At 44.6% G+C, this 25,394-nt stretch overlaps 1 protein-coding gene across 1 annotated transcript in view; it reads right to left on the reverse strand.

Annotated features, from left to right (window-relative positions):
- Window positions 1-25,394, reverse strand: part of LOC116985890 (uncharacterized protein C16orf96-like) — a 46,201-nt gene that overhangs the window by 10,735 nt on the left and 10,072 nt on the right. Inside the window, exons 5-18 of the mRNA XM_033041003.1 lie at window positions 23,247-23,332; window positions 21,495-21,596; window positions 21,251-21,325; window positions 17,936-18,100; window positions 16,498-16,616; window positions 15,834-15,896; window positions 13,154-13,243; window positions 10,403-10,562; window positions 9,598-9,697; window positions 8,612-8,698; window positions 4,291-4,368; window positions 3,771-3,854; window positions 2,564-2,599; window positions 833-904 (exon numbers count right to left, since the gene is read on the reverse strand). Coding sequence (XP_032896894.1) covers window positions 833-904; window positions 2,564-2,599; window positions 3,771-3,854; window positions 4,291-4,368; window positions 8,612-8,698; window positions 9,598-9,697; window positions 10,403-10,562; window positions 13,154-13,243; window positions 15,834-15,896; window positions 16,498-16,616; window positions 17,936-18,100; window positions 21,251-21,325; window positions 21,495-21,596; window positions 23,247-23,332 — 1,317 coding nt within the window. The remainder of the gene's footprint in view (window positions 1-832; window positions 905-2,563; window positions 2,600-3,770; window positions 3,855-4,290; window positions 4,369-8,611; window positions 8,699-9,597; window positions 9,698-10,402; window positions 10,563-13,153; window positions 13,244-15,833; window positions 15,897-16,497; window positions 16,617-17,935; window positions 18,101-21,250; window positions 21,326-21,494; window positions 21,597-23,246; window positions 23,333-25,394) is intronic.

A 25,394-nucleotide genomic window follows, 5' to 3' on the forward strand; every position in this document is an offset into this window, starting at 1 on the left:
GAGATGGCACCAAAATGGTTGGAGTTGTGGACAGTGAGGAAGGCTGTCAAAGGATACAGTGGGATATAGATCACTTAGAGATATGGGTGGAGAATGATGGAGAATATAGATATGGGGGGCAGGTGGACTTTGATTAAATGAAGTGTAAGGTTTAGGAGGTGGAATGCAGGGGGAAAGGATACAGTTAATGACAGGACCCTTAACAACATTGGTTACAGAGGGATCTTCGGGTTCAATTCCTTAGCCCCCAGTACATGGCAACACAAATAGATGAGATGACAAAGACATTGGATATGCAATAGACGATAGACAATAGGTGCAGGAGGAGGCCATTTGGCCCTTCGAGCCCAGCACCGCCATTCACTGTGATCATGGCTGATCATCCACATGCCTTCATCAGCCAGCATATTGAGTACGAGTCACAAATTACGTTGCGGCTGTTATATGATGAGAGGCATAAAAAGGATAGGCAGCCACAATTTCTTTTTCCCTGGGTGGAAAGACCAGAGCAAATGTCACAGGTTTAAGGTCAGAACTTGCTTCCAGTGGTGGTGATGGAAGCAGATACAAATGGCATTGATGGCAACAAGCTTGGCAGATACATTGTGGGGTAAAGAGCCTGTTCCTGTGCCCTGCTGTGTGTCTACTGGCAGATCACTGAAATTCAGATACAATGCAATATCAATTATTGTGCGGGAAAAAAACAGATTAAGATTCTGCTTGGCCACTGAGAATCTGCAAATCGGGTGAAGTAATACTCCCATCTCCTCTGTTCAGTTGCCAGCACACATTTTACTACTTTGATATTCTTTCCCGTAAGACTAAGAGAAACCTGGGCATTGACTTAAAGGTTCTTGATCTTGATGCTTCGGACATACGATTTCTGTGCCATGCATTAGCCCAGCTGTAACACAATCAAACCAAGACATAGCATTATGTGTTTGAATTATGGGAGATAGAGAGAGAGAGAGAGAGAGAAAGAGAGAGATAATAATATAATAATAATAAATTTTATTTATGGGCGCCTTTCAAGAGTCTAAAGGACACCTTACAAACATTTAGCAAGTAGAGGAAAAACATGTAAGCGGAATGAAATAAATAGTAGAGACATGACTAGTACACAAATTAAAGACAGAATTCAATTCAAAACACAATATGAGGCAATTCAAGCACAGATGAAAAGGGAGTGGGACGTGGGGCTAAGGATAGGCAGAGGTGAAGAGATGGGTCTTGAGGCGGGACTGGAAGATGGTGAGGGACACGGAATTGCGGATCAGTTGGGGGAGGGAGTTCCAGAGCCTGGGAGCTGCCCTGGAGAAGGCTCTGTCCCCAAAACTGCGGAGGTTGGACTTGTGGATGGAGAGGAGACCGGCTGATGTGGATCTGAGGGACCGTGAGGGTTGGTAGGGGGAGAGGTGGTCAGTGAGATATGGGGGGGGGCAAATGGTGGAGGGCTTTGTAGGTGAGGACCAGGATTTTGTAGGTGATCCGGTGGGAGGTGGGAAGCCAGTGAAGTTGTTTGAGGACTGGAGTGATGTGATGCCAGGATTTGGTGTGGGTGATGAGTCGGGCGGCTGCGTTCTGGACCAGTTGGAGTCGGTTGATGTAGGTGGAGCTGATGCCAAGGAGAAGTGAGATAGAGATATATAGAGAGGGAGAGATAGAGTGAGAGACAGATAGAGCGAGAGAGAGATAGAGCGAGGGAGCGAGAGAGAGCGAGAGAGCGAGATAGATAGAGAGAGAGATAGAGAGATAGAGAGAGAAAGATAGAGAGATAGAGAGATAGAGAGAGATAGAGAGAGCTAGAGATAGAGAGATAGAGAGAGAGAGATAGGGAGATAGAGAGATAATTGTGTGTGTGTGTAGTATCATATGTATATATATATTATATATAATATATGGATGCATATAAGATATACCACATGCTATCATAGTATACATTTTATATATATATATATATATATATATATATATATATAAAATTCATATATATCAATTTATCAATGTATCATATGTATCAATTTATATCACGTAGAGACCAAACATTTTGAACAAAACTATTATTAAGTAATACAGATTTGACACACACGTGTCTGGTGAGGACTTGAGCAAAGTTCCTGCCGTTACAATCAGACACACCAGAAAACTAATGACTTTCTAATTAACTCACACCAAAACCTGTCCCAGCTCCTGACGAGGGTTCCAGCAATAAGTGGCTCGACCACCAGATGTCGCCACAACCATATGAATATATATACATATTTTATATAAGTGATAGACTGTCTATTACAGCTAGATTCTATTATATATACAGTATCTGTATGTGTCTATATATGGGCAACAATTAGATTCTATATATAAATTAAATATATATATTTATATAATTCATAGAATATATAGCACAGCTAGATTCTATTATATATATTACAATACTAGAATCGAGCTTCTCACACATATACATATATTATATATATTACAGCTGCTGCATTGCATTAATTGCATTGCTAAGGCCTTTGATTAAATAAATTAATACTAAGTATAAGAAACAAGTAGGTTTTATTACCTGCGTTTCCGAAATCTTGTGGAGCGCACATTGCAGCTACAAATTAAAAAAATATGGTCTCAATTTCATTTAAAATAATGATTAGAAATCATTCATTTTAAAACCACCCAAGCAGCCCCAATAGAAAACACAGTAAATATTCAAACATGAGATATTTTCTACTTCAGGTTGGTGAATTGAATGTCTTGCCCACTGACCCACATAAAGCTTCTGCATTCAACAGCTGCCTCAGTATTTATGGGAAGGCTATAATGGAGCAGTGTAAAGTGTAGTTTGGTTTGGAGATACAGTGTGGAAACAGGCCCTTTGACCCACTGAGCACATTGAGCAGCGATCAGCGTCCATTAAAGTTCTATCCTACACACTAGGGACAATTTGCAGAAGCCAATTAACCTACAACCCCACACGTCTCTGGAATGTGGGAGGAAACCGGAGCACCCGGAGAAAACCCACGCAGTCACAGGGAGAAATTAATCCAGACAGTACCCGTAGTCAGGATCAAACCCGGGTCTTCGGCACTGCGCCACTGTGTCTCTCCCTGCTACTAGTAGGATGCCACTGGTATTTTATACTTTATTTCCTGACTGCCACGTGGAGAGATTGAAGGCTGGGCAGCCTAGTGATGAAAAGGTAGACTAGAGTGATGATGCAAGGTTGTAGACAGGCACCACTAAGAACAGTCCCCAGGAACTGGAGAAGGCCAGGACTCGATGGAGGTGGGCTTAGGAGTTGGTGCATGGAAGTGAGGGGGAGCAGGGAGAGTTGCTGCCTTTCAGCGCATTACAGAGACCCTGGTTCAATCCTGACCACGGGTGCTGTCTATATGCAGTTTGTAAGTTTCCCCGTGACCACGTGGGTTTTCTCCGGGAACTCCGGTTTCATCCCACATCACAAAAATGTGCAGGTTTGTAGGTTCATTGGCTTCGGTAAAAATTGTAAATACTGGATTAGTTGGCTTCTGTAAATCATCCCTCGTGTGTAGTTAGGGTAAATCATCCCTAGTGTACGGGTGATGGCTGGTCGGCGTGGACTCGGTGGGCCGAAGGGTCTGTTTCCACGTTGTATCTCTAAACTAAATTACACATTCGCTCAGATACGATTGATCAACTGGGCTGGATATTCTGAGCTGAAAGGCCGCTCCGTGAAACTACTCTAGTGCATGGTTTACAGCCTAATCCTGTTCTTTATATTCATTGAAATTAGGTACCTAGGCATCGACAAATGTTGGAGATATCCTGTGACGTGGGCCTCTGCTGCATCATATCTGCATCAGCAGGTCGGGCCGCAGATGCTGAAAAATACCAAACAAAAATAAACACAACGACATATATTCCTGATAATGCACGGAATGAAGAAATCCCTGCAGATGCTAAAAGACATATTGACCTCCGTTCTAACAAATAGCAGTAAACTCCCCAAAATTGATTCAAATCTAATATAATGACATTTTCAAAGATGTAATCCCCACTGTCACACATGTGGGGATCGCTCTACACCCATGTACAATGCTCTATGTACTAGAGATACGTTGAGACCAACTTAACTACAGATTCCATGTTCCTGAATGAGTGGACAAAATAGTATTGAAGCAACCAGTTCAAAATTAAAAACTGCTCCAACTATTAAAATGTTATAAATGATGAATTAAAGCACTCATCTGTTAATGAACTCCATTATTCAGTCTCCGCTATGAAATTCTCCTTTACAGTCATCAGAATAGGACACACCTAGGCATCGGCAAATGTTGGAGGTGTCTTGTGCCATGGACCTCTGTTGACATGGATCAGGAGGACGTGGGCCCATACCTGAAACAGAGCAACCAACGATAAATAAAACCACGTTAACAAACCGACCATAAACCAACCCCCCCCCCCCCCCCCCCCCCTCCCCACTTCATGGTGCTTGTAGTCATCTTGCCACAATAGTAGAAAAGACATGCTCTTCAAGGAATAAGAGAAACAACAGGAAGATCTGGCTGGAGATGGAACACGAGGTCCACATGATGCCACGTTCTTTAATCCATGTAGGTAAAATGGTGAATTAATCAACCAGGATAGAAATGTGGAAGGAATGACAGCTGAGGTGCCTCTCAATCAAATAACTACTCTATCTCCCCCCCCCCCCCCCCCCCCTCCAAGCGAATGGTGAGCTGCTTTTGGGTCAATTGGGTAATATAATCTGCCTGTACTGAAGGTAGTGGGAGAATTGGGGTGGAGTTGACGAGGCAGGTCACCAGAGATAGATGGTTTGCAATAATATAGTGATTCAGATCCATCTCCCACTGTGTGGTCCATACACTCAGATTAATCTCTTCAGACACTTGCAACCACCATGCCTCAAGTGCAACCACTGAACCAAATGGTGGGTAGTGGGTTCTCCTTTGTATTGCAAAATTGGAATGTACGCCTGAATCCGGCTTGGGGGGGGGGGAGCTGCCGAGAACCGAGGGGCCCCAGTGTGGGGGGGCCGCTCCTGCCAAGAACAAAGAGGGACTCCAAATGGGGTGGGGGGGGGGGGCACTGAGGAAAGACCCAGCACGGGGAGGGGGACTGCCAAGATCAACAAGGGAATGGGAAGGGGGGGGCGGGGGGAGGGGGGTGGGGGGAGGGGGGTGGGGGGAGGGGGGTGGGGGGAGGGGGGTGGAGGGAGGGAGGGGGGTGGGGGGAGGTGGGCGAGAGGGAACAGGGACCATCGGGACCATATTGAAACTTCTGTAACTTTGTGGGTGCCCTTTACGTGGCAACTCTTTGCATACTTGCGTAGTAAAACAAAGAATTTTACTGTACCAAGCGCACTTGTCATTAAAGTATCAATCAATGCGTGGCACGATGGCGCAGCAGGGGAGCGGCAATCTTACAGCGTTTGCAGCGCTAGAGACCCGGGTTCGATCCTGACTACAGGTGCTGTCTGTACAGAGTTTGTAAGTTCTACCCGTGACCGCGTGGATTTTTTCCTAGATCTTCAGTTTCCTTCCATATTCCAAAGAAGTACTGGTCTGTAGGTAAATTGCCCTGGTAAATGTTAAAATTGTCCCTAGTGAGTGTAGGATAGTGTTAATATGCGGGGATGGCTGGTCGATGCGGACCCGGTGGGCCGATGGACCAGTATCCACGCAGTGCCTCTAAACTAAACTAAAATCAATCAGTCAACCACCAGTATCTAGCCATGAAGCTGCAACCTCACATCCTCTACTGTCCTACCAGTGGTCCAAGTGCTGTCCCTACATAATCAAATACACACCATCATTCCTGCCTTACAGCATGGAGCTGGCCCCAAAGCAGAAGCGTCCACGTCGCGGGGCTGGAAACTGGAAGTATCGTGAGCAATTCTGCTACCACCATCATCTATTGCAACAAGTGACGGTTCCCACTGATTGTCACCGGAAGCTTGCCTCCTTTGAAGCATGGAAGATGGACATGGAAGATGGCTTACTCCTTTAAGGATAAGGAGCAAGCCATTTCGAACGGAGACGAGGAAACACTTTTTCTGTGGAATTCTCTGCCTCAGAGGGCGGTGGAGGCAGGTCCTCAGGATGCTTTCAAGAGAGATCTAGCTCTTAAAAATAGCGGAGTCAGGAGATACGGGGAGAAGGCAGGAATGGGGTACTGATTGGGGATGATCAGCCACGATCACATTGAATGACGATGCAGGCTCGAAGGGCCGAATGGCCTACTCCTGCACCTATTGTCTATTGACACGAAAGAGGAAGCATGGAGCTCCTTCAACTTTCCAACGTACCAAATAATAATTTAGTTCGTTATCCCTTTAACGCTGACTCAAATCTACTTAAGATTCGCTACCTGGTCATTTTTGATGTGTCCCTGTCTGACAGCACAGTTTGAGTCTGGATCTGACCCTATTATGCTGCTTTCTGCTGCAGAGAAAAAATTCTCAGCGTAGCACACTCCTACTCAATAATGCATAACCACTGACAAGCCTCGTAATGATGAGATCACTCGTGGGCAGATGTGCAGTGAATTAATTGCCCAACAATGGAGAGGAACATTGAATGAAGTATAAATGGAGTGAGGTGTGAGAGCGTGAAACAATCTGCCGATGTGCTGTTTGTATTGGACTTGCGAATCGGCCGATTTTATCCTCAATAATGCTTCGTTTTGTTCACCAACTTGAACCCAACATGGGATTATTTATGTGTACTACTCGATACAGTAAACGTGTCACACTCAGCATGAATGATCCTGTGGCATTTAAACAGAATCTCACTTGCGACAGAATAGTTTCAGATGGGCGTTGACGGTGGTTGTGAGGAGAATAACTCCCTTGTGTCTTCGACTTGTATCAAATCAAAGTTGCTGCTTGATGCACTGCTGGGGAACAATTCTGCCGGCTGATGTCCCATCTTCTAAATAAGATATTAAATTGCACGATGCCATTCGAGGATGAGTAAGGAGTTCTATTTATTCGTTTATGTTCATGTGATAGGAGCGGAATTAGGCCATTCGGCCCATCGAGTCCATTCAATCATGGCTGATCTATCTCTCCCTCTTAACCCCATAACCCCTGACACCCGTACTATCTATCTCTGTCTTAAAAATATCCATTGACTTGGCGTCAATAGCCTTTTGTGGCGATGAGTTCCACAGATTCATCACCCTCTGACTAAAGAAATTCCTCCTCATCTCCTTCCTAAAGGAACATCCTTTAATTCTGAGTCTGTGGCCTCTGGACCTAGATTCTCCCATTAGTGGAAACATCCTCTCCACATCCACTCTATCCAGGCCTTGGTGATGCTAATAATTATTACCCCATGACAGAGTGGCTGTGAGCAGAGAAAGTGGCGTGACGGTGGCACAGCTGGTAGAGCTGCTGCCTCAGTGCCAGACACCGACGCTGATCCTGGTTCAATCCTGGCCTCGGGTGCTGTCTGTGTGGAGTTTGTATGTTCTCCCTGTGATGGTGTGGGTTTCTTCCGGTTTCCTCCCACATCCCGAAGGTGTGCTAGTTTGTAGGTTAATTGGCCCTCTGTAAATTGCCACTGGGATGTAGATTCAAGATTCAAGAGTGTTTATTGTCATGTGTCCCAGATAGGACAATGAAATTCTTACTTTGCTTCAGCACAACAGAATATAGTAGGCATAAGTAAATACAGAACAGATCAGTGTGACCATATACCATTGAATATATATATATATATATATGTACACACATAAATAAGCAGATAAAAATAAAGTGCAATGGGTTATTAATGTTCAGAGTTTTGTTTGAGTTGAGTTTAATAGCCTGATAGCTGTGGGGAAGAACCTATTCCTGAACCTGGATGTTGCAGATTTCATGCTCCTGTACCTTCTACCTGAAGGCAGCGGGGAGATGAGTGATTGGCCAGGATGGTGTGGGTCCTTGATGATGCTGGCAGCCTTTTTGAGGCTAGGGAGAGAAAGTGGGATAACATGGTGTGGGTGGTGATGGGTTGATGGCTGAAGGGCCTGTTTCCACGCTGTATGACTCGACGTCTCTACTCGGAAGCTCAGTGTCAGCAGTGGAAAAGGCACCCCACCCTCACAATGTAACTACCCACCCACCCTGTCCCATGTGTGGAAGAGTCCGTGTTACACACATTGGCTTCATCACACCGTGCGGGGGTAAGTGCGTTCTCCCCGTGTGGATCATAACCAGTTGGTACAGTTCAGAAAGGGATGACTTTGTTCACAGACGTCAATAGTTAAAGAACAGTTAACGGTGGCGCAGCGGTAGAGGTGCTGCATTACAGCGAATGCAGTGCCAGAGACCCGGGTTCGATCCTGACTACGGGTGCTGTCTGTACGGAGTTTGTACGTTCTCCCCGTGACACGAGTGGGATTTCTCTGAGATCCTCGGTTTCCTACCACACTCCAAAGACATACAGGTATGTAGGTTAATTGGCTTGATATAAATGTAATGGTCCCTAGTGGGTATAGGATAGTATTAATGTGCGGGGATCGCTGGTCGGCGCGGACCCGGTGGGCCGAAAGGGCCTGTTTCCTCGCTGTATCTCTAAACTAAACAAAAAAATTAAGTTAAACAACACGACAACCGGAAGGAATTACTTACAAGTTTGATTGCAGTAAACACATTTTGGAGAAACAGGAGGAGCTTCTGGCCGAGCGACTTGCTGTTTCCCTCCACTCATTTTCTTCTCTGCAGACAAATTAAGATGAGCTGATAAATCAACAAGTTGCTGGACATATTTAATATCTAAATCAGCAAAAAACTATCTCCCCTCCCCCGCCCAAAGAAAGGGGCAGAACATCGTAATAAACTTTATTTGTGGGAAGCACCAGTTGGGCAATTATGTTCATGCAGTATTCTATTTAACCAAGTAAATCAGTTATTTTTGCAAAATATTTGTCACTCACAGTACGTACTATTTTTAAGAAAAAGAAGAAAGTACATACTAATGTAAAAATTAGAAGTAGGAATTAAGTAGTAGGATCCGTTAGAAAGGAGATGAGGATAAATTGGTGGATTGGTGGAATTCATTGTCACAGAAGGCTATGGAGGCCAAGTCAATGGATATTTTTAAGGTGGCGGTTGATAGATTCTTGATTAGTACGGATGTCAGGGCAGGAAAATGGAGTTGAGAGGGAAAGTTAGTTCCTCCGACGCTCCAAAGACAGACATGTTTTGGAGGTTAATCGGCTTGGGTAAAGATTGTAAATTGTCCCCAAGTGTGTAGGACAGTCCCAGTGTACAGGCATTGCTGGTCGGCGCACACTTGGCATGTTTCCACGCTGTATCACTAAACTAAAACTAAGCTAATTGTGAATAAAAAAGGAAACTTTGGTCCTGCATTTCTGTGGAGCCGATTACTCACTGAACATTAACAAGAAGAAGTGAAATTGGACCCAAACGCTGCACATAAATAGGGACCTACTTTCTTTCTCCACATCTATATGTGGTCAAAATTTTAAAACTCTCACTTTGACGGGCTAGCTAATTATTGGAAACTGAGGGAAAATGAATAACAAACAATAACTGTTAACATCACTAATAAGATAGCTGCTTCACTGTATTATATCCAAGAATTTATTTTATACCCAATGGCTCCTCATCTTGCATCTGATATATTGTCGGAAGCTTGGGATCGAGCCGCCCCTTGTACATTACGCCATCAATGCCTTGAAGCTCAACCTCTTCCTAAAAGGAGAACATTCAAGCAAAGAAAATGTCTGAAGAATTAATATTTAGCCAAATATTATATCTCTAAACTAAACAAAAAAAAACTTGATCAGGTGTCATAGAAACATAAAAATAGGTGCAGGATTAGGCCATTCAGCCTTTTGATCCAGCACCGCCGTTCAATCATGGCTGATCATCCAAAATCAGTACCCCATTCCTGCTTTCTCCCTATAGCCCTTGATTCCGTTAGCCCCAATGTCTTCTGCGGCAGAGAATTCCCCAGATTCACAACTCTCTGGATGAAAAGGTTTTTCCTCATCTCAGTCCTTAATGGCCCACCCCTTATTCTTAAACTGTGACCCCCCCTGATTCTGGACTCCCCCGACCTCGGGAACATTGTTCCTGCATCTAGCTTGTCCAATCCCTTGAGAATGTTATATGTTTTTATAAGATACCCTCTCATCCTTCAAATTCCCAGTGAATATAAGCCCAGTCAATCCATTCTTTCATCATATGTCAGTCCTGCCATCCCGGGAATTAACCTGGCGAACCTACGCTGCACTCCCTCAAGAGCAAGAACGTCCTTCCTCAAATTAGGAGACCAAAACTGCACGCAATGTCATAACTGCTCACTGCATCAGGAAATATATATTAAGCAAAATGCACTTTTAGGTGTTCCTGTGGAAGGCAAGTACAGTTGTTGCGATGAGTGAGAGGATTTACCCGTCGGTATGGTGGGCTAGGGTCACCGTACTGGTAGACGGTTTGATAATTTATACCACGGCCATTCCGCCTGCTGACCGGGCCCGTGACGGTGTGACTGCCACCGCAAGGTCGAATCGAACTTCTGCCCATGCTCTCGTAGTAATCATTGGTCATACTTCTAAACAAACAGAGAAGAGGAAAAAAACCAGCAGTTAGCTGCAACGTGTGTCGGAAGGAACGGCGGATTCTGGTTCAAAGCGAAGATAAGACACAAAAATGCTGGAGCAACTCAGCGGGTCAGGCAGCATCTCCAGAGAAAAGGACTCAGAAGGGTCTCGAGCCAAAACATGACCTTTACCTTTTCACCAGAGCTGCCATCTGACCCGCTGAGTTTCTCCAGCTTTTGGTGCGTGTGTCTGCAGTTAGTTGCAAAGTTTGCTCAATATTTAATATGTCAATATTTCAGGCACATGCGTGGTTCTCCCAGGCACTGCACTCCTCCCAATGAATAGGTGATGTTAATCACCAGAAACAAGTCGGCAAGGCTTGGTGAGATGCGAGATGTCGTCAATCACAAACTGCATCTCATTCAGCAGCCTTTGTAATTCAGACTTTAAAGGAAGAGGGGTGGGTGCATGTGCACCGTCTAAAGATTATAATGACATTATAGAGCCATACAGATGGGAAACAGGCCCTTCGGCCCAACTTGTCCATGCCGACCAACATACCTCATCTACACTAGTCCCATGAGATTTCAAAGACAGTCTGCCAGTTTCGGAATTCCTGTGCTGTGAAGTAGGCCGAATATATTTCAAGAGTAACGTCGAGGGTTTTATTATCATATGTCCCAGATAGAACAATGATATTCTTACTTGCGGCAGCACAACAGAATATTTAAACATAGTCCTTTGTAAACAATATAATGAATGAGAAAAAAAGTTCAGTGTGTGTGTGTACATATACACATCTGTATGGGGGCATGAATTATGTGTACACATGCACAACTCCTCCCCCTTAGGTCGTGGGGTAGACTGACTCCCTTCCCCCCTCCCCCCACAATCTTTGCACACCCCCAATCCTTTCCACTCATCACTTTAATCTCATGTTTCATGTATCTTGTGTTTCACGACTGTTGGCAGCAATTTCCCTCGTGGGACAAATTAAGTTCTATCATGGGGCTCATGTTGTCGATCTCCCCGTGGTGAGCCCTGTCAACTGACCTCAGTCAGGCGAACGACAACAAACAGACACAGCAGCAACGCCGCAGCTCGGCGCCAAATCCAGAGCATGCGGGCGGGCACCTACGAATGTCGAACCGGATGGCATCACCCTGCTGCGGACTTCTGCTGACTCAAACGCAAGAAGAAGCTCTAACGTATTGTATCACATACTCACACATACATACATAGAAACATAGAAACATAGAAATTAGGTGCAGGAGTAGGCCATTCGGCCCTTCGAGCCTGCACCGCCATTCAATATGATCATGGCTGATCATCCAACTCAGTATCCCGTACCTGCCTTCTCTCCATACCCTCTGATCCCCTTAGCCACAAGGGCCACATCTAACTCCCTCTTAAATATAGCCAATGAACTGGCCTCGACTACCCTCTGTGGCAGGGAGTTCCAGAGATTCACCACTCTCTGTGTGAAAAAAGTTCTTCTCATCTCGGTTTTAAAGGATTTCCCCCTTATCCTTAAGCTGTGGCCCCTTGTCCTGGACTTCCCCAACATCGGGAGCAATTTTCCTGCATCTAGCCTGTCCAACCCCTTAAGAATTTTGTAAGTTTCTATAAGATCCCCTCTCAATCTCCTAAATTCTAGAGAGTATAAACCAAGTCTATCCAGTCTTTCTTCATAAGACAGTCCTGACATCCCAGGAATCAGTCTGGTGAACCTTCTCTGCACTCCCTCTATGGCAATAATGTCCTTCCTCAGATTTGGAGACCAAAACTGTACGCAATACTCCAGGTGTGGTCTCACCAAGACCCTGTACAACTGCAGTAGAACCTCCCTGCTCCTATACTCAAATCCTTTTGCTATGAACACTAGGGTTGCCAACTGTCCCGTATTAACCGGGGTATCCCATATTTTGGGCGAAATTGGTTTGTCTCATACGCCCTTGTCCCGTATTTGACTGCTACTATTCGGGTCGAGGGGACCGTCAGGTCAGAGTGCTGCGTCCGGCCCCACCTCACCCGTCCCGACGTAGTGCAGCAGCAGCTCCTCGCCCGTGGCTCCGTCGGTCCGACCTTCGGACCTTCGCTTACCGCCGACACCACCGATCACCGGTTCATGAGTTGGATGGGGGTGCTGGACATTGCGCGCGACGTCGCGCGGGCCAAAACTCCTCAGCTGGCCCGCCGGCTGGGCTTTGTGTGCAGTCCAGCACCCCGGCCAATTCAACATTCACCCAGCCACGGCCGAGTCGGTCAACGAATTGCCTTCGAGAATTTGTCCCATATTTTGACCTTTTGTCCCTTATTTGGGAGTGAGAAAGTTGGCAACTCTAACACACACACATACACTGATATATACATGCACACACATATGTTCACATAAAAAAGCAAACAACAATAATAACAATAATAGTCTATTGTAGTTCAGAGCTTAATGGAGGTTGTAGTGTTTAATAGCCTGATGGCTGTAGGGAAGAAGCTGTTCCTGAACCTGGGCGTTACAGTTTTCAGGCTAAAGCCATTTCAATCATGGACCTTAACAGCCACCAGACAGCAATTTTACAACCAGCTTCTTGGAGATGATACATACCCCCTTTGTTGCTTCAGAGAATCCAGTTCAGGTGCGGTGGTTGGACGTATTCTAGGATGCAATGCTGATGCTGCTATTGTGATCAGGTGTCTGAAAGACAAAGATGGAAAATTGATAAACTAATTTCACAACTAATTTCAAGCTTATCGATTATTCTTTTCTCTGGACTCACAAGAATTCTCTGCCACAGAAGGTAGTTGAGGCCAGTTGAGGCCAGTTCATTGGCTATATTTAAGAGGGAGTTAGATGTGGCCCTTGTGGCTAAAGGAATCAGGGGGTATGGAGAGAAGGCAGGGATGGGCTACTGATTTGGATGATCAGCCATGATCATATCGAATGGCGGTGCAGGCTCGAAGGGCTGAATGGCCTACTCCTGCACCTATTTTCTATGTTTCTATGCTTCTAAGAGACGGCAGATGCTGGAATCTTGAGCAAGAAGGCAAAGTGCTGGAGGGGCTCATCGGGTCAGGGCTCAAAGCCTTGACCCAAAATGTCGCCGATCGATTTCCTTCACAGAGGCTGCCTGATCCCGCTGAGTTTATTATTATTAGCTTATTATTTTTATGAGAAGTACAACGGGGAAACAGGCCCTTCAGCCCACCGAGTCCGTACCAACCAGCGTTCCCCGCACATTAACACTATCTGCACGCATTAGGGACAATTTACATTTACACGAAGCCAATTAACCTACAACGGAGTGTGGGAGGAATCTGCAGATCTAGGAGAAAACCCAGGCAGGTCACGGGGAGAACGTACAAACTCCGTAAAGACAGCATCCGTGGTCAGGATCAAACCTGGGACCCGGAGCTCTGGGGCTACAAGGCAGCGACTCTGCTGCTGTGCCACCGTGCACCGTTCCTCCAGCACTTTTGTTTCTTAACCAAGTATTCTTCTTTTCCCACATTTGATTGGCAACACATGAAAAGGCGTTGTATAAACGTGAATTATTTCCTTGGGTGGAAACCAGCATAGCCACAATGGGCCGAATGGTCTCCTTTATCATACGTAAAGGCGAGTTCATGGACAATGAATGGTACTTGGTTCAGCAGTGCACGGATAGACCAGAATAGAAGAAACATAGAACCATAGAAAATAGGTGCAGGAGTAGGCCATTCGGCCCTCCGAGCCAGCACCGCCATTCAATATGATCTGCTGATTACCCCATTCCTGCTTTTTCCTCCATTTCCCTTGATTCTGTCAGCTCTAAGAGGTAAATCTAACTCTTTCTTGAAAACGTTCTCAAACCTCACTCAGTGACCCCGGGATTTCCATTGAAAAAATGTAGTAACAAATTTAAGAAGTGTGACCCCCAAGCAAAGTCTTTCGCAAATAAACTTGTGTATGAACTGAAGATAGAATAAATATTTGGGAGAACTGGATGCATCATCCTCATAAAAGCCGACCATTTGACCGAACCAGCCTATTTCGGAGCCCATCCACTGTTGCTTTTGTAGCTTAAACTAACGTCAGATCAAAGAAGTGCATTACACCCCCTCAGTGTTTATGAAAATATTACACACATTTTAGGTCTTAATATCATTCCAAGAGTGTATACAAATATTAATTTATGACAAAAGAACTGCTTATTTATTTCAAAACTTATTTCCTTAATATGATAAAATGTGATCAGATCTTTTCTTAAACCCCTTCAATTTTGTAAAGAATAATGTCAGTAAATAGGAGGAGGAGCCATCCTGGGGAACGGCTGCTAACCAGCAGCTGTCCGTTCAATTCACTTTTTTTAATTAGTTTTAGTGAATTTTGTCCTATGTTTGTTGGGGAATTTGACTTTTTTTATGTGGGGGGGAAGGGGGAAACTATTTTCTAGGTCCCTACCTGGTCGGTGAGGCAGCTTTTTCCCCGGGCTGCACCGTCGACCCGTCCTTGCGGCCTACCAGCGGGAGTGGAGCAGCGTTTTCCTGGCGGGGACCGCCCAGCACCTTCAGCTTCGGTGGCGGCACAGCGGAGCGGAGCGGGCGATGCCTTGCCTGGGTCGCCGCGCTGGAGCTTACATGTTTTTACTCTATGCTGAGACCGCCGTGATCAACACCGTCGAGCTGCGGGACTGTGGAGCGGCCAGCCGCGGGCGGTGGCGCCGACTTTAACATCGGGAGCCTCGGAGCACCAACCGACGCGGCCCTGTCGGCTTCGGAATGCCACGGACTCCGGTAGGGAATCGGCCGTTCCAGCCGCTGTGAGGACTCTCCCGACGCCGGAGCAACACCAAAACGGCCAGGAACATCGGGCCTCCGTAGAGGCAACTGTGGATGCCTCAATTGGCCTGACTATGGGAGAATTGGGGATGGGGACTGGACATTGTGCCTCCCCCACAGTGGTAGCCATTGTGGGGGGATGTTTTTTTGTGTGTAAATGATTATTTTATTCTGTGTCCAAGATGGCTGCCGGAAGGGAGAGTGTACACTGGCGCGCTTTAGCTGCTGCTGCTCTCTCTTCATATTGTGTTTTTGATTTTTGTCTTTGGATTGAATTCTGTCTTTAATTTGTGTACTGGTGATGTCTTTACTATTTATTTCATTCCGCTTACATGTTTTTACTCTATTTGCTAAATTTTGTAAGGTGTTCTTGAGGCTCTTGAAAGGCGCCCATAAATAAAATTTATTATTATTATTATTATTAAATAGGAAATTGACCTAATATATTACATAAAGTATTTACTTACGGCCCGGGCATCATCCTTGTAGATTTGGCACAGGAAAGGCACTTAAATCGCTCCAGCAACTGTCTGAAATTGGATGATACAACATTTAAAAACATATTTAATGTCAGTTTTCATATAATCTGATTGATTGATTTTTTAATACAAAGATTCAATTAATTTATGAACGAGGATGGGTGGCGCTTCAGGTCGGGACCCTTCGTCAGGGTCTGCAACAGATGAAAGATGGAAGGAACTGCTGATACTGGTTCAAACTGAAGATATTTCCGACTTTTTTCAGAGCTCTAAGGTCAGTCTTCAAACATTTTCATTTCTTAATAATAATCAGCAGGGTAACAAACTAACTGCGTTTCCACGATTGCAAATACTAACGCTGCTCGTTAATATACTCTTCCTCAGCTGCCTCTCTTAAATGTCTCCAGATATTTGCCAGTTCCAGAACCTAAGTGGTTTCTCTAAATGAGAACAACAATAGCCCCAGCACCATCTATTGATTGAGGGAACCTGCTTATTAATAAAATTATTCGGTGGAATATGGAGGCCTTTCCTTGCCGTGACTTTGGTGGAAAAGCAACAGATTTGACTGATTCTGTAAAAACTTTATACCAATGTCTCGTCAGGTTACTTCCAAGATGCACAACTTATCCATTGAATTCCAGTCACTCACTTTCTGAATCCAGCTGCAGAATCGGCCTCAAATCCCGGGCCGTTTCTCAGTTGTTTTTTCAGCTGTTTCCATCGATCCTCCAACTGTTTCTTTAGAGGATCCAACTCCATTCGATCCAGCTGCAAATTAAATGAACGGAGAGTTCATAAGGTCATATGTGATAGGAGCAGGATTAGGCCCTTCGGCCCATCAAGCCTACCCCGCCATTCGATCGTGGCTGATCTATCTTCCTCTCTTAAGGCTGGAAATTATTTGGATAACTTCTTGAAAATATATTGAGAAAACATTTCTATGTGCTCTAATAAACCTCGAGCAATGAGAACTCAAAAGTTAATTTTTAGGCCATTATTCCACATATCATGCGCCACCCTCATTCAGTTATCTCCATCAGTGTTTTATAACACTCGATCTTTGCTGTTGTTCATCCAACCATAGACCTTTCTTTTGTTCCCTCTGCTCTTTCCCCCCGTGTCCTTTAAACCTCTTACTTCATCTCTAATTTTTTGAAGTCCTGATCATAGATCACTACTCTTAAAAGTTGAATCCGTTTCTCACTCCACAACTGTTGCCTGACCTGCTGAGTATTTCCAGTATATTTCCAATATCGGTCGTACCTTGCTTTTGACTGCAGTTCAACTTTGTAGCATATTAAATCCTTATTCCTATCATCACCTTGATAATTTCAGTTCATGAAATCATGAGAAGAATAGATCGGCAAACGGACAGAGACTTTTGCCGGAGTCGGGGAATCGAAAATCAGAGGACAAAGGTTTAAAGTGAGGGGGGGGATGGGGGTGGGGGGGGTTTATGGAAACCTGAGAGTTACAAGGTTAAATTGAAGTAATCAAATATAGTATAAATATCATAATTTGTACCAATAACCTTTTACTTTCATAAGCCAAGGCTCGAGGGCCTGAGCTATAAGGAGAGGTTGAGCAGGCTAGGACTTTACTCCCTGGAGCGCAGGAGGATGAGAGGTGTACATAATCATGCGAGGAATAGATTGGGTAAATGCACAGAGACTTTTGCACAGAATAGGGGAATCGAGAGCCAGAGGACATAGGTTTAAGGAAGGGAGAAAAAATTTAACAGGAACCTGAGGGGTCACTTATTTTACACAAAGGGTGGTGGGTGTATATGGAACAAGCTGCCAGAGGAGGGAGTTGGGGCAGGTATTATCACAACATTAAAGAAGCATTTCAACAAGTACGTGGATAGGACAGGTTTGGAGGGATATGGGCCGAACGCAGGCAGGTGGGACTAGTGTAGATGGGGCATGTTGGTCGGCGTGGGCAAGTTGGGCTGATGGATGGGCCTGCTGCCACGCTGCATGACTATGACTCTAAGCTTATTAATAAAAAATGCCATTAACTTTTTGAAGTTATGAGATTCTTAGATTAACGTTGAAATACATGGACAATTGTAAAATACTTGTTACCTTGCAATCCATGTCACAAAGAAGTTTCTCCAGCACCTTCTGCCAGTCCTTCTCTTGCGCGCACACCTTATTTAACAGCTCCTGCATCATTGCGTTCAACTGCTGTGCCGTTGCGTCAAGAAGCGTTCGACTCACTTTCGATTCTAATGACTTTTTGTCGGCTTTCTGGAGTGAAAGATAGGAAATATTAGTGTAGGGAAACCCTGGCTGTTATTGGAGGGTGGGCATCACCAGTGGTTGTGGTATTAAGGCATTAGGACAATGCTAAAAGTACCGTGTAGGAAAGAACTGCAGATGCTTGTTTAAATCGAAGTGCTGGAGTAACTCAGCGGGACAGGCAGCATCCCTGGCGAGAAAGAATGGGTGACGTTTCGGATCGAGACCCTTCGTCAGACCGATATCAGGGGAGTGGGCGGTATAGAGATAAAATGTAGTCAGAGACAGTAAGACTGGTGGGAGAACTGGGAAAGGAGTGGGGATGGGGAAGGAGGGAAAGCAAGGGCTACTTGAAGTTAGAGAAGTCAATGTTCATACTGCTGGGGTGTAAGCTACTGTGAGAAAAGGGTTAATAGAGATGGTTGATTTATACTAGAACTCTGAAATGTAATTTAGAAAGAAATAAGGTGTCAGCAGAAGCCAGACTGCTAGTAGAATAGAAAGTAATGATATAAAGAACAGAGAGAAATTCTAGATAAAAAGTAGCAAATAGAAAGACTTCAGCAGGAGTTTTAAGAGAAGTAGGACAGAGTTGAGAAGGGCGAGGGGTTAAGAACAACTACACATGCCTAATGAGATTACATGAATATGAACTCACGCCCACTATGACAAGATGCCTAATTTAAATGCACATGCGATGCATGATATGGGAGGTGTCTTTGACGTTGGGTGGACGTTCCAGGACGTTCTCGTGGGAATCTGGGCTTTATGTTATGATTGGAAGAAGCTCAATGGGGAGGGACGAGGGTGTGACAATAGTAAAATGAAATGTATAAAGATAGAAGACATCCCGATCCTCGGTGTGCCTCTAGGGGATGACAGAGGGGCACCCTTTTCTGCGCAGAAATGTAATAAATGAGATAAACTTGTTTCTCTGACTTTGTCTCTGAGCATTTGTGAATTTGAATCTCACACTACCCAAGCGAAATATGAGGTGCTGTTCTTCCAATTTGCGCTGGGCCTCACTCTGACAATGGAGGGGGCCCAGGACAGAAAGATCAGTTTGGGAATGGGGGGGGGGGGGAGGGGGAATTAAAGTGCTGAGCAACTGGGAGATCAGGTAGGTTTAGGCAGACTGAGCAGTGGTGTTCAGCGAAACGATCGCCGAGCCTGTGCCCGGTCTCACCGATATACAGGAGTTGACACCTGGAACAGCGGATACAGTAGGTGAGGTTGGAGGAGGTGCAAGTGAACCTCTGCCCCACCTGGAAAGACTGCAGGGTCCTTGGACAGAGTCGAGGGGGGGAGGTAGGTAAAGGGACAGGTGTTGTTGCGTCTCCTGCGGCTTCAGAGGAAAGTACCTTGGGAGGGGGTGGTTTGGGTGGCAAGGGACGAGTCGACCAGGGAGTTGCGGAGGGAACGGTCTCTGTGGAAAGCAGAAAGGGGTGGAGATGGGGAAATGTAGGTAGTAGTGGGATCTGCTAAAGGTATTGACCATCTGTGAATTAAATTAGGAAGGAAATTGAGGCGACACGGTGGCGCAGTGGTAAAGCAGCTGCCTTACTGAGCCAGAGACCTGGGTCGATCCTGAACACAGGTGCTGTCTGTTTGGAGTTTGCACGTGCCCTGTGACCGCGTGAGTTGTCTCCGGGTGCTCCGTTTCCTCCCACGCTCCAAAGATGTACAGATTTGTAGGTTATTTGGATTCGGTAAAAATTGTACATTGTCCCTAATGTGTGCAGGATAGTGTTAGTGTATGGGGTGGGGTGATCACTGGTGAACTCAGAGGGCCGAATGGCCTGTTTCCACACTGTATCTATGAAGTGCAAAATAAAATCTGTTACCAGTTCAACTATTTATTATCATTTTTCTCAGAGATCTTTAGTTTCCTCCCACACACCAAAGATGTATAGGTTTGTAGGTTGATTGACTTGGTATAAAAAATAATAAATTGTGTGTAGGATAGTGTTAGAATGTGGGAATCGCTGGGCAGTGCGGACCTGGTGGGCTGAAGGGCCTGTTTCTGCTCTGTATTTCTAAGCTAATTTAAACTAACCCTCCCCCACATCTACTTTGTCTTCTGTGCCTGTTTATAGTGATCTCTGCATCTTTGGAATCTCTTGCATAACAGCTGTTGCCATGAAACCATGACAATGATACTGAGGTACAGGCATTCCAACCTCTATGTATTCTTATTGTAAAACACAATTGTATTCCCAGATATGTAGGAAGGAACTGCAGATGCTGGTCTACACCGAAGATAGACACAGGATGCTGGAGGAACTCAGCGGGACAGGCAGTATCTCTGGAGAGAAGGAATCGGGTGACATTTTGGGTCGAGACCCTTCTTCAGACTGAGAGTCAGGGGAGAGACATGGAGACGTGGAAGGGTAAGGTGTCCTACATGTGATGTGATCAGTAACCATGTGAGCCAAACAACTCTTAAGGGTCTGTCCCACTGTACGAGGTAATTCAAGAGTTTAAAAAATAAATCGAACTCATGGTAAGCACGTAGAATGTACGTAGCGGGTACGTTGGAGCTCAGGACGTCTCTGAGCGGCTCGTAACGCTAACGGCAGGTACTCGTGAAGACTCGTGAAGATTTTTCAACATGTTTGTTGAAATCTTCAGCTCATCATTTCGACATGTTGAAAAATGTCCACGAGAGCCCCGAGTACCTACGAGCGGCTATTACCGTAATTCTCTGAGTTCGAATCAGGGGAAACTCGGGAGAAATCTTGAATTAGCACGTACAGTGGGACAGGCCTTTTGATCAAAACCCTTCGTGAAATGTCTCCCGATCACAACTCTAACCGAAAATATAAAAATGCTAAACTAAATAATTCAAGTGATGAACCTGATGGACCTCGAGCATCGATTCATTTGCAAAAGGAGAGATATTGGTGAAACGTCAATGTTGGTGTGAATTAATTTCAGGATTTCCTCCCTCTTCTAACCCTTGCTTGTATATGGATAATCCAAATCCCTCCAGAACAGTAACGCTTTTTCAGATGTTCTGGGCAGAGGATTGGAAATGTTTCTAAACTTTATGGAATGTTATTTCCTAATCTCTGTTCCCCTCTTCTAATTGCTATCATGAACCACATAGGGTTTGTCTTGAAATCTTCAGCTCATCATTTCTTAATAAAATATCCTTACCCCGTTAATCTCCATTTCCAAAAACTCTTTGTCAACCTTCTTTTCCTCAAGTTGGTCCAACTTTTCAAGAATACCCTACATAAGCACAGTTGGAAATAACAATAAATGTTATCAAAATCAATTCAAATCATCAGGATTTCCTTTGAAATTAAATCTTTATAAAACTATTGCTTATTTGAAACAATGAAAATATCAAACAACAAAATCAATTACTCTGAAAGAGTACGGAAACTAAAATGATCACCTGGAGTTCATCGTGGTCAGCCTGCAACACAGCAAGGCGGCCTTCAAAGTCTTCTTCCATTTCTTCCAACTTCCTCTTGAGGGCTGCCAACAATTCTCTATCCTAATGAAATGGGAATGCAAAGCACAGACATCATTAAGCAGGAGACATTATTAGGCCTCTTTCTTGATTAGTGCGGGTGTCAGGGGCTATGAGGAGAGAAGGCAGTAGAGTAGGGATTAGGAGGGAGAGATGGATCAGCCATGATTGAATGGCGGAGTTGGCTTGATGGGCCGAATGGCCGAATTATGCTCCTATCACTTATGACCTTGACAGCTCCACATCATCCAGCTGGGGAATTGGGGATTCCCAAGACAATCGACATCTTTGAAAGTGCGGAACTAACTATCACAGGGCTTAGTTGATGCAAACAGTTTGCTAGTGTTCAAGAGAAGGCTGCATAAGCATATGAGGGAGAAATGAATAGTGATAAATGGGAGGCTTGAACGTTGTATGGACTGGACAAAATGCGCCTTGTGTGTATTTCATATCTTTCAAAAGGTACCAAACACCTTCCAGTCAATGAAGCAATATTGGCTGTATTGCTGGCCAAATGAGTAGATCGCATGGTCTCTTGTCACCGTACACAAAGTATGCAGTCTAGTGCCTTCAATTACAAATAATTACTTTTTGACAAAATGAATTTACAATGCAAAATATCTGAACACACAGATAGAAACATAGAAAATAGGTGCAGGAGGGGGCCATTCAGCCCTTCAAGCCGCACCACCATTCATTGTGATAATGGCTGATCATTCACAATCAGTAACCTGTGCCTGCCTTCTCCCCATACCCCTTGATTCTGCTAGCCCCAAGAGCTCTATCCAACTCTCTCTTAAATTAATTCAGTGAATTGGCCTCCACTGGCAGGGAATTCCACAAATTCACAACTCTCTGGGTGAATTGTTTTTTTCTCATCTCAGTTTTAAATGGCCTCCCCTTTATTCTTAGACTGTGGCCCCTGTTTCAGGGCTCCCCCAACATTGAGAACATTTTTCCTGCATCTAGTTTGTCCAGCTTACTCCAGATGTGGTCTCACGAGGGCCCTGTACAACTGCAGAAGGACCACTTTACTCAAATCCTCTCGTTTTGAAGGCCAACATGCCATTAGCTTTCTTCACTGCCTTGAATAATGTTTAGATTTTTTTCTTTGCTGAACCCTTCAGTTTTTAATAAGAGGGTGGTGAACCTGTGGAATTCATTGCCACAGAAGGCCGTGGGGACCAAGTCAATGGATATTCTTTGGATATAGGCAGCGATAGATAGATTCTTGATTAGTTCGGGTGTTAGGGGTTATGGGGAGAAGGCAGGAGAATGTAAGGAGGATGAGATAGATCAGCCATGAATGAATGGCGGAGTCGACTTGATGGGCTCAAATGACCTAATTCTGTCCTTATCACATGAACATAAGTCTCTGATATTCTCTTCTGTCTTGAAGATGAATTCCCCATATTCCAATCCATCTTGTTATGGCCTTTGTACTTTTTCTTTAATTATCCGCAATTTCTCTGCAGATGCAACTATATATTTCTCTTCGTGCACTGCCTGCTACGCTAATGTACGGCTTTGACTGTACTCATGTACAGTATGATCTACCTAGATAGCACGCAAAACAATGTTTTTCACTGTATCGGTGCGAAAATAGTAAACAAATACCAATACTATGTCTGACAAGTTAATACAAATTTGAAATTTAAAAAAAAATGTTATAACCTGACTATTTTCATTCTGCTGGATTTGCGCTCCATTCTCGAGTAAGTCCAATCTCATCAACAGATCATCAGGAACACCTTTCTTTTCTGAAAAGAGACAGACATAACTCACCATTTCATTCAAGCTCTATCATTGCTCTGCTCTTAAAAATAGATCAGTTAAAAAAATAGTGTAATTACTTTTTAAAAATTGATGCTTAAAGCCCAATAACCGTAAAGCATTGTTCTTTTTTCATTCAACCTAAATGTCTCATTCTGGCAGTAAGACCGAGAAATGTATTCTAACATGGCTGAAATACAAAGTGCGATGCAAATGATATGTGGTGTCACCTGGAATAGAACAAAACTGATCCTGGATATCTTTTCGCCTGATAGGAAATTAAGTCCGTGCTTTTCCAGTGGGTTTTTTGTCGGAACTAGAAACAGAATTCTTGTCAAGCTAATGTCAAGAATAATGCTACATGCGATTCGTGATTCCAGCAAGATTATTAGCTGCACTGGTCTTAACAAGGTGCCCCATCATCACAGTTAAGGTCATGTTAGACTTCCTAGTTTCAGAATCATTCACAAGGAGTTATACCGCATTTAGGCACCAGAAACGTGGCAACTCTTGTGTGCTGCCTCGGTGAGGTCTGCTGTATTAATTTACCGGGTTGTATGCAAAACAAAGCATTTCACTGTTCCTAGGTGCATGTGGTAAAATATAATTGAACCATTGAATCTCATAGATGGCTAATCACTGCTATAAACTCCTCCACACTTCATATTCTGGCAGAGGGGACTTAATTTACTTCCTTTCATCCACACAAGCAGGCGAAGCAACTTGCTACAATTGGAGGCTTCCACAAATTGCAGGGATCCAAACATTGCATTCACTCTAAAGACGTACAGGTTTGTAGGTAAATTGGCTTGGTATAAGTGTAAATTGTCCCAAGTGTGTGTGGGATAGTGTTAATGTGTGGGGATCGCTGGTCGGTGCGGACTCGGTGGGCCGAAAGGCCTCTTTCCGCGCTGTATCTCTAATCTAAACTAAATCATATGTAGCATCACTTATGTGCTTGCAGCACTCATGCGCTTACAGACTCAATTGATTTTGAGACTGTCTCCTTAAAAGATTTCATTTAGGTTAGAAATACAGCGCGAAAATAGGCCCTTCAGCTCACCGAATCCGCACCGACCAGCGATCCCCGCACATTAACACTGTCCTACACAAACTAGGGACAATTTACAGTTATACCAAGCCAAATAACCTACAAACCTGTACATCTTTGGAGTGTGGGAGGTAGCTGATGATTTCGGAGAAAACCCACACAGAGAATGTACAAACTCCGTGCAAACAGCACCCGTGGTCAGGATCGAACCCGGGTCTCTGGCGCCGTAAGGCAGCAACTCTACCGCTGCGCCACCCTGCCGCTCTCAGATCTCTGTAAACCCTTGCACAAAGAGCACCTTTCCCAAGGATCTCCATCAGGTAAACTCTCTGAGACTCCCTCCACACATCATTGCAGCAGCTAATCTTGAACTAGCCTCTCTCCATATGAATGGAAGAACGGTGTTGTTGTCGTGGTTCAATATTGGCTCCCATGTTCACATCTGTGAGGCAAAAATGTTGGCATCTGAAGGATCTTGCAATGGATCAAAATAAAAAAACGTGCTCAAATTGACACAGTGCATTATACTGCGCGAATCGAAGTAGCCAGAGTTGTGAAGGGCTCTCCCCTCTGTCCCTGCCACAATGCAAGATGTTGCAGAGTATTGTGGTCGCAGCCCAGACCATCACGCAAAGCAACCTGCCTATCATTGACTCCATCTACACTTCACGCAGCCTCAGCAAGGCCACCAGCATAATCAAGGACCAGTCTAACTCCCTCTTCACCCCTCTCCCATCAGGCAAGAGGTACGGACGTGTGTAAACGCACACCTCCAGATTCACATACAGTTTCTTCCCAGATGTTATCAGGCAACTGAACCATCCTATCACCAACCAGAGAGCGGTCTTGACCTACCATCTACCTGATTGGAGACCTTTGGACTATCTTTAATCACTTTACTGGACTTTATCTTGCATTAAACGTTGTTCCTTTATCCAGTATCTGCACGCTATGAACAGCTTGATAGTAATCATGTATAGTCTTTCCACTGACTGGAT

This window comes from Amblyraja radiata, chromosome 22 (genome assembly GCF_010909765.2).
Source record: "Amblyraja radiata isolate CabotCenter1 chromosome 22, sAmbRad1.1.pri, whole genome shotgun sequence".
NCBI lineage: Eukaryota > Metazoa > Chordata > Chondrichthyes > Rajiformes > Rajidae > Amblyraja > Amblyraja radiata.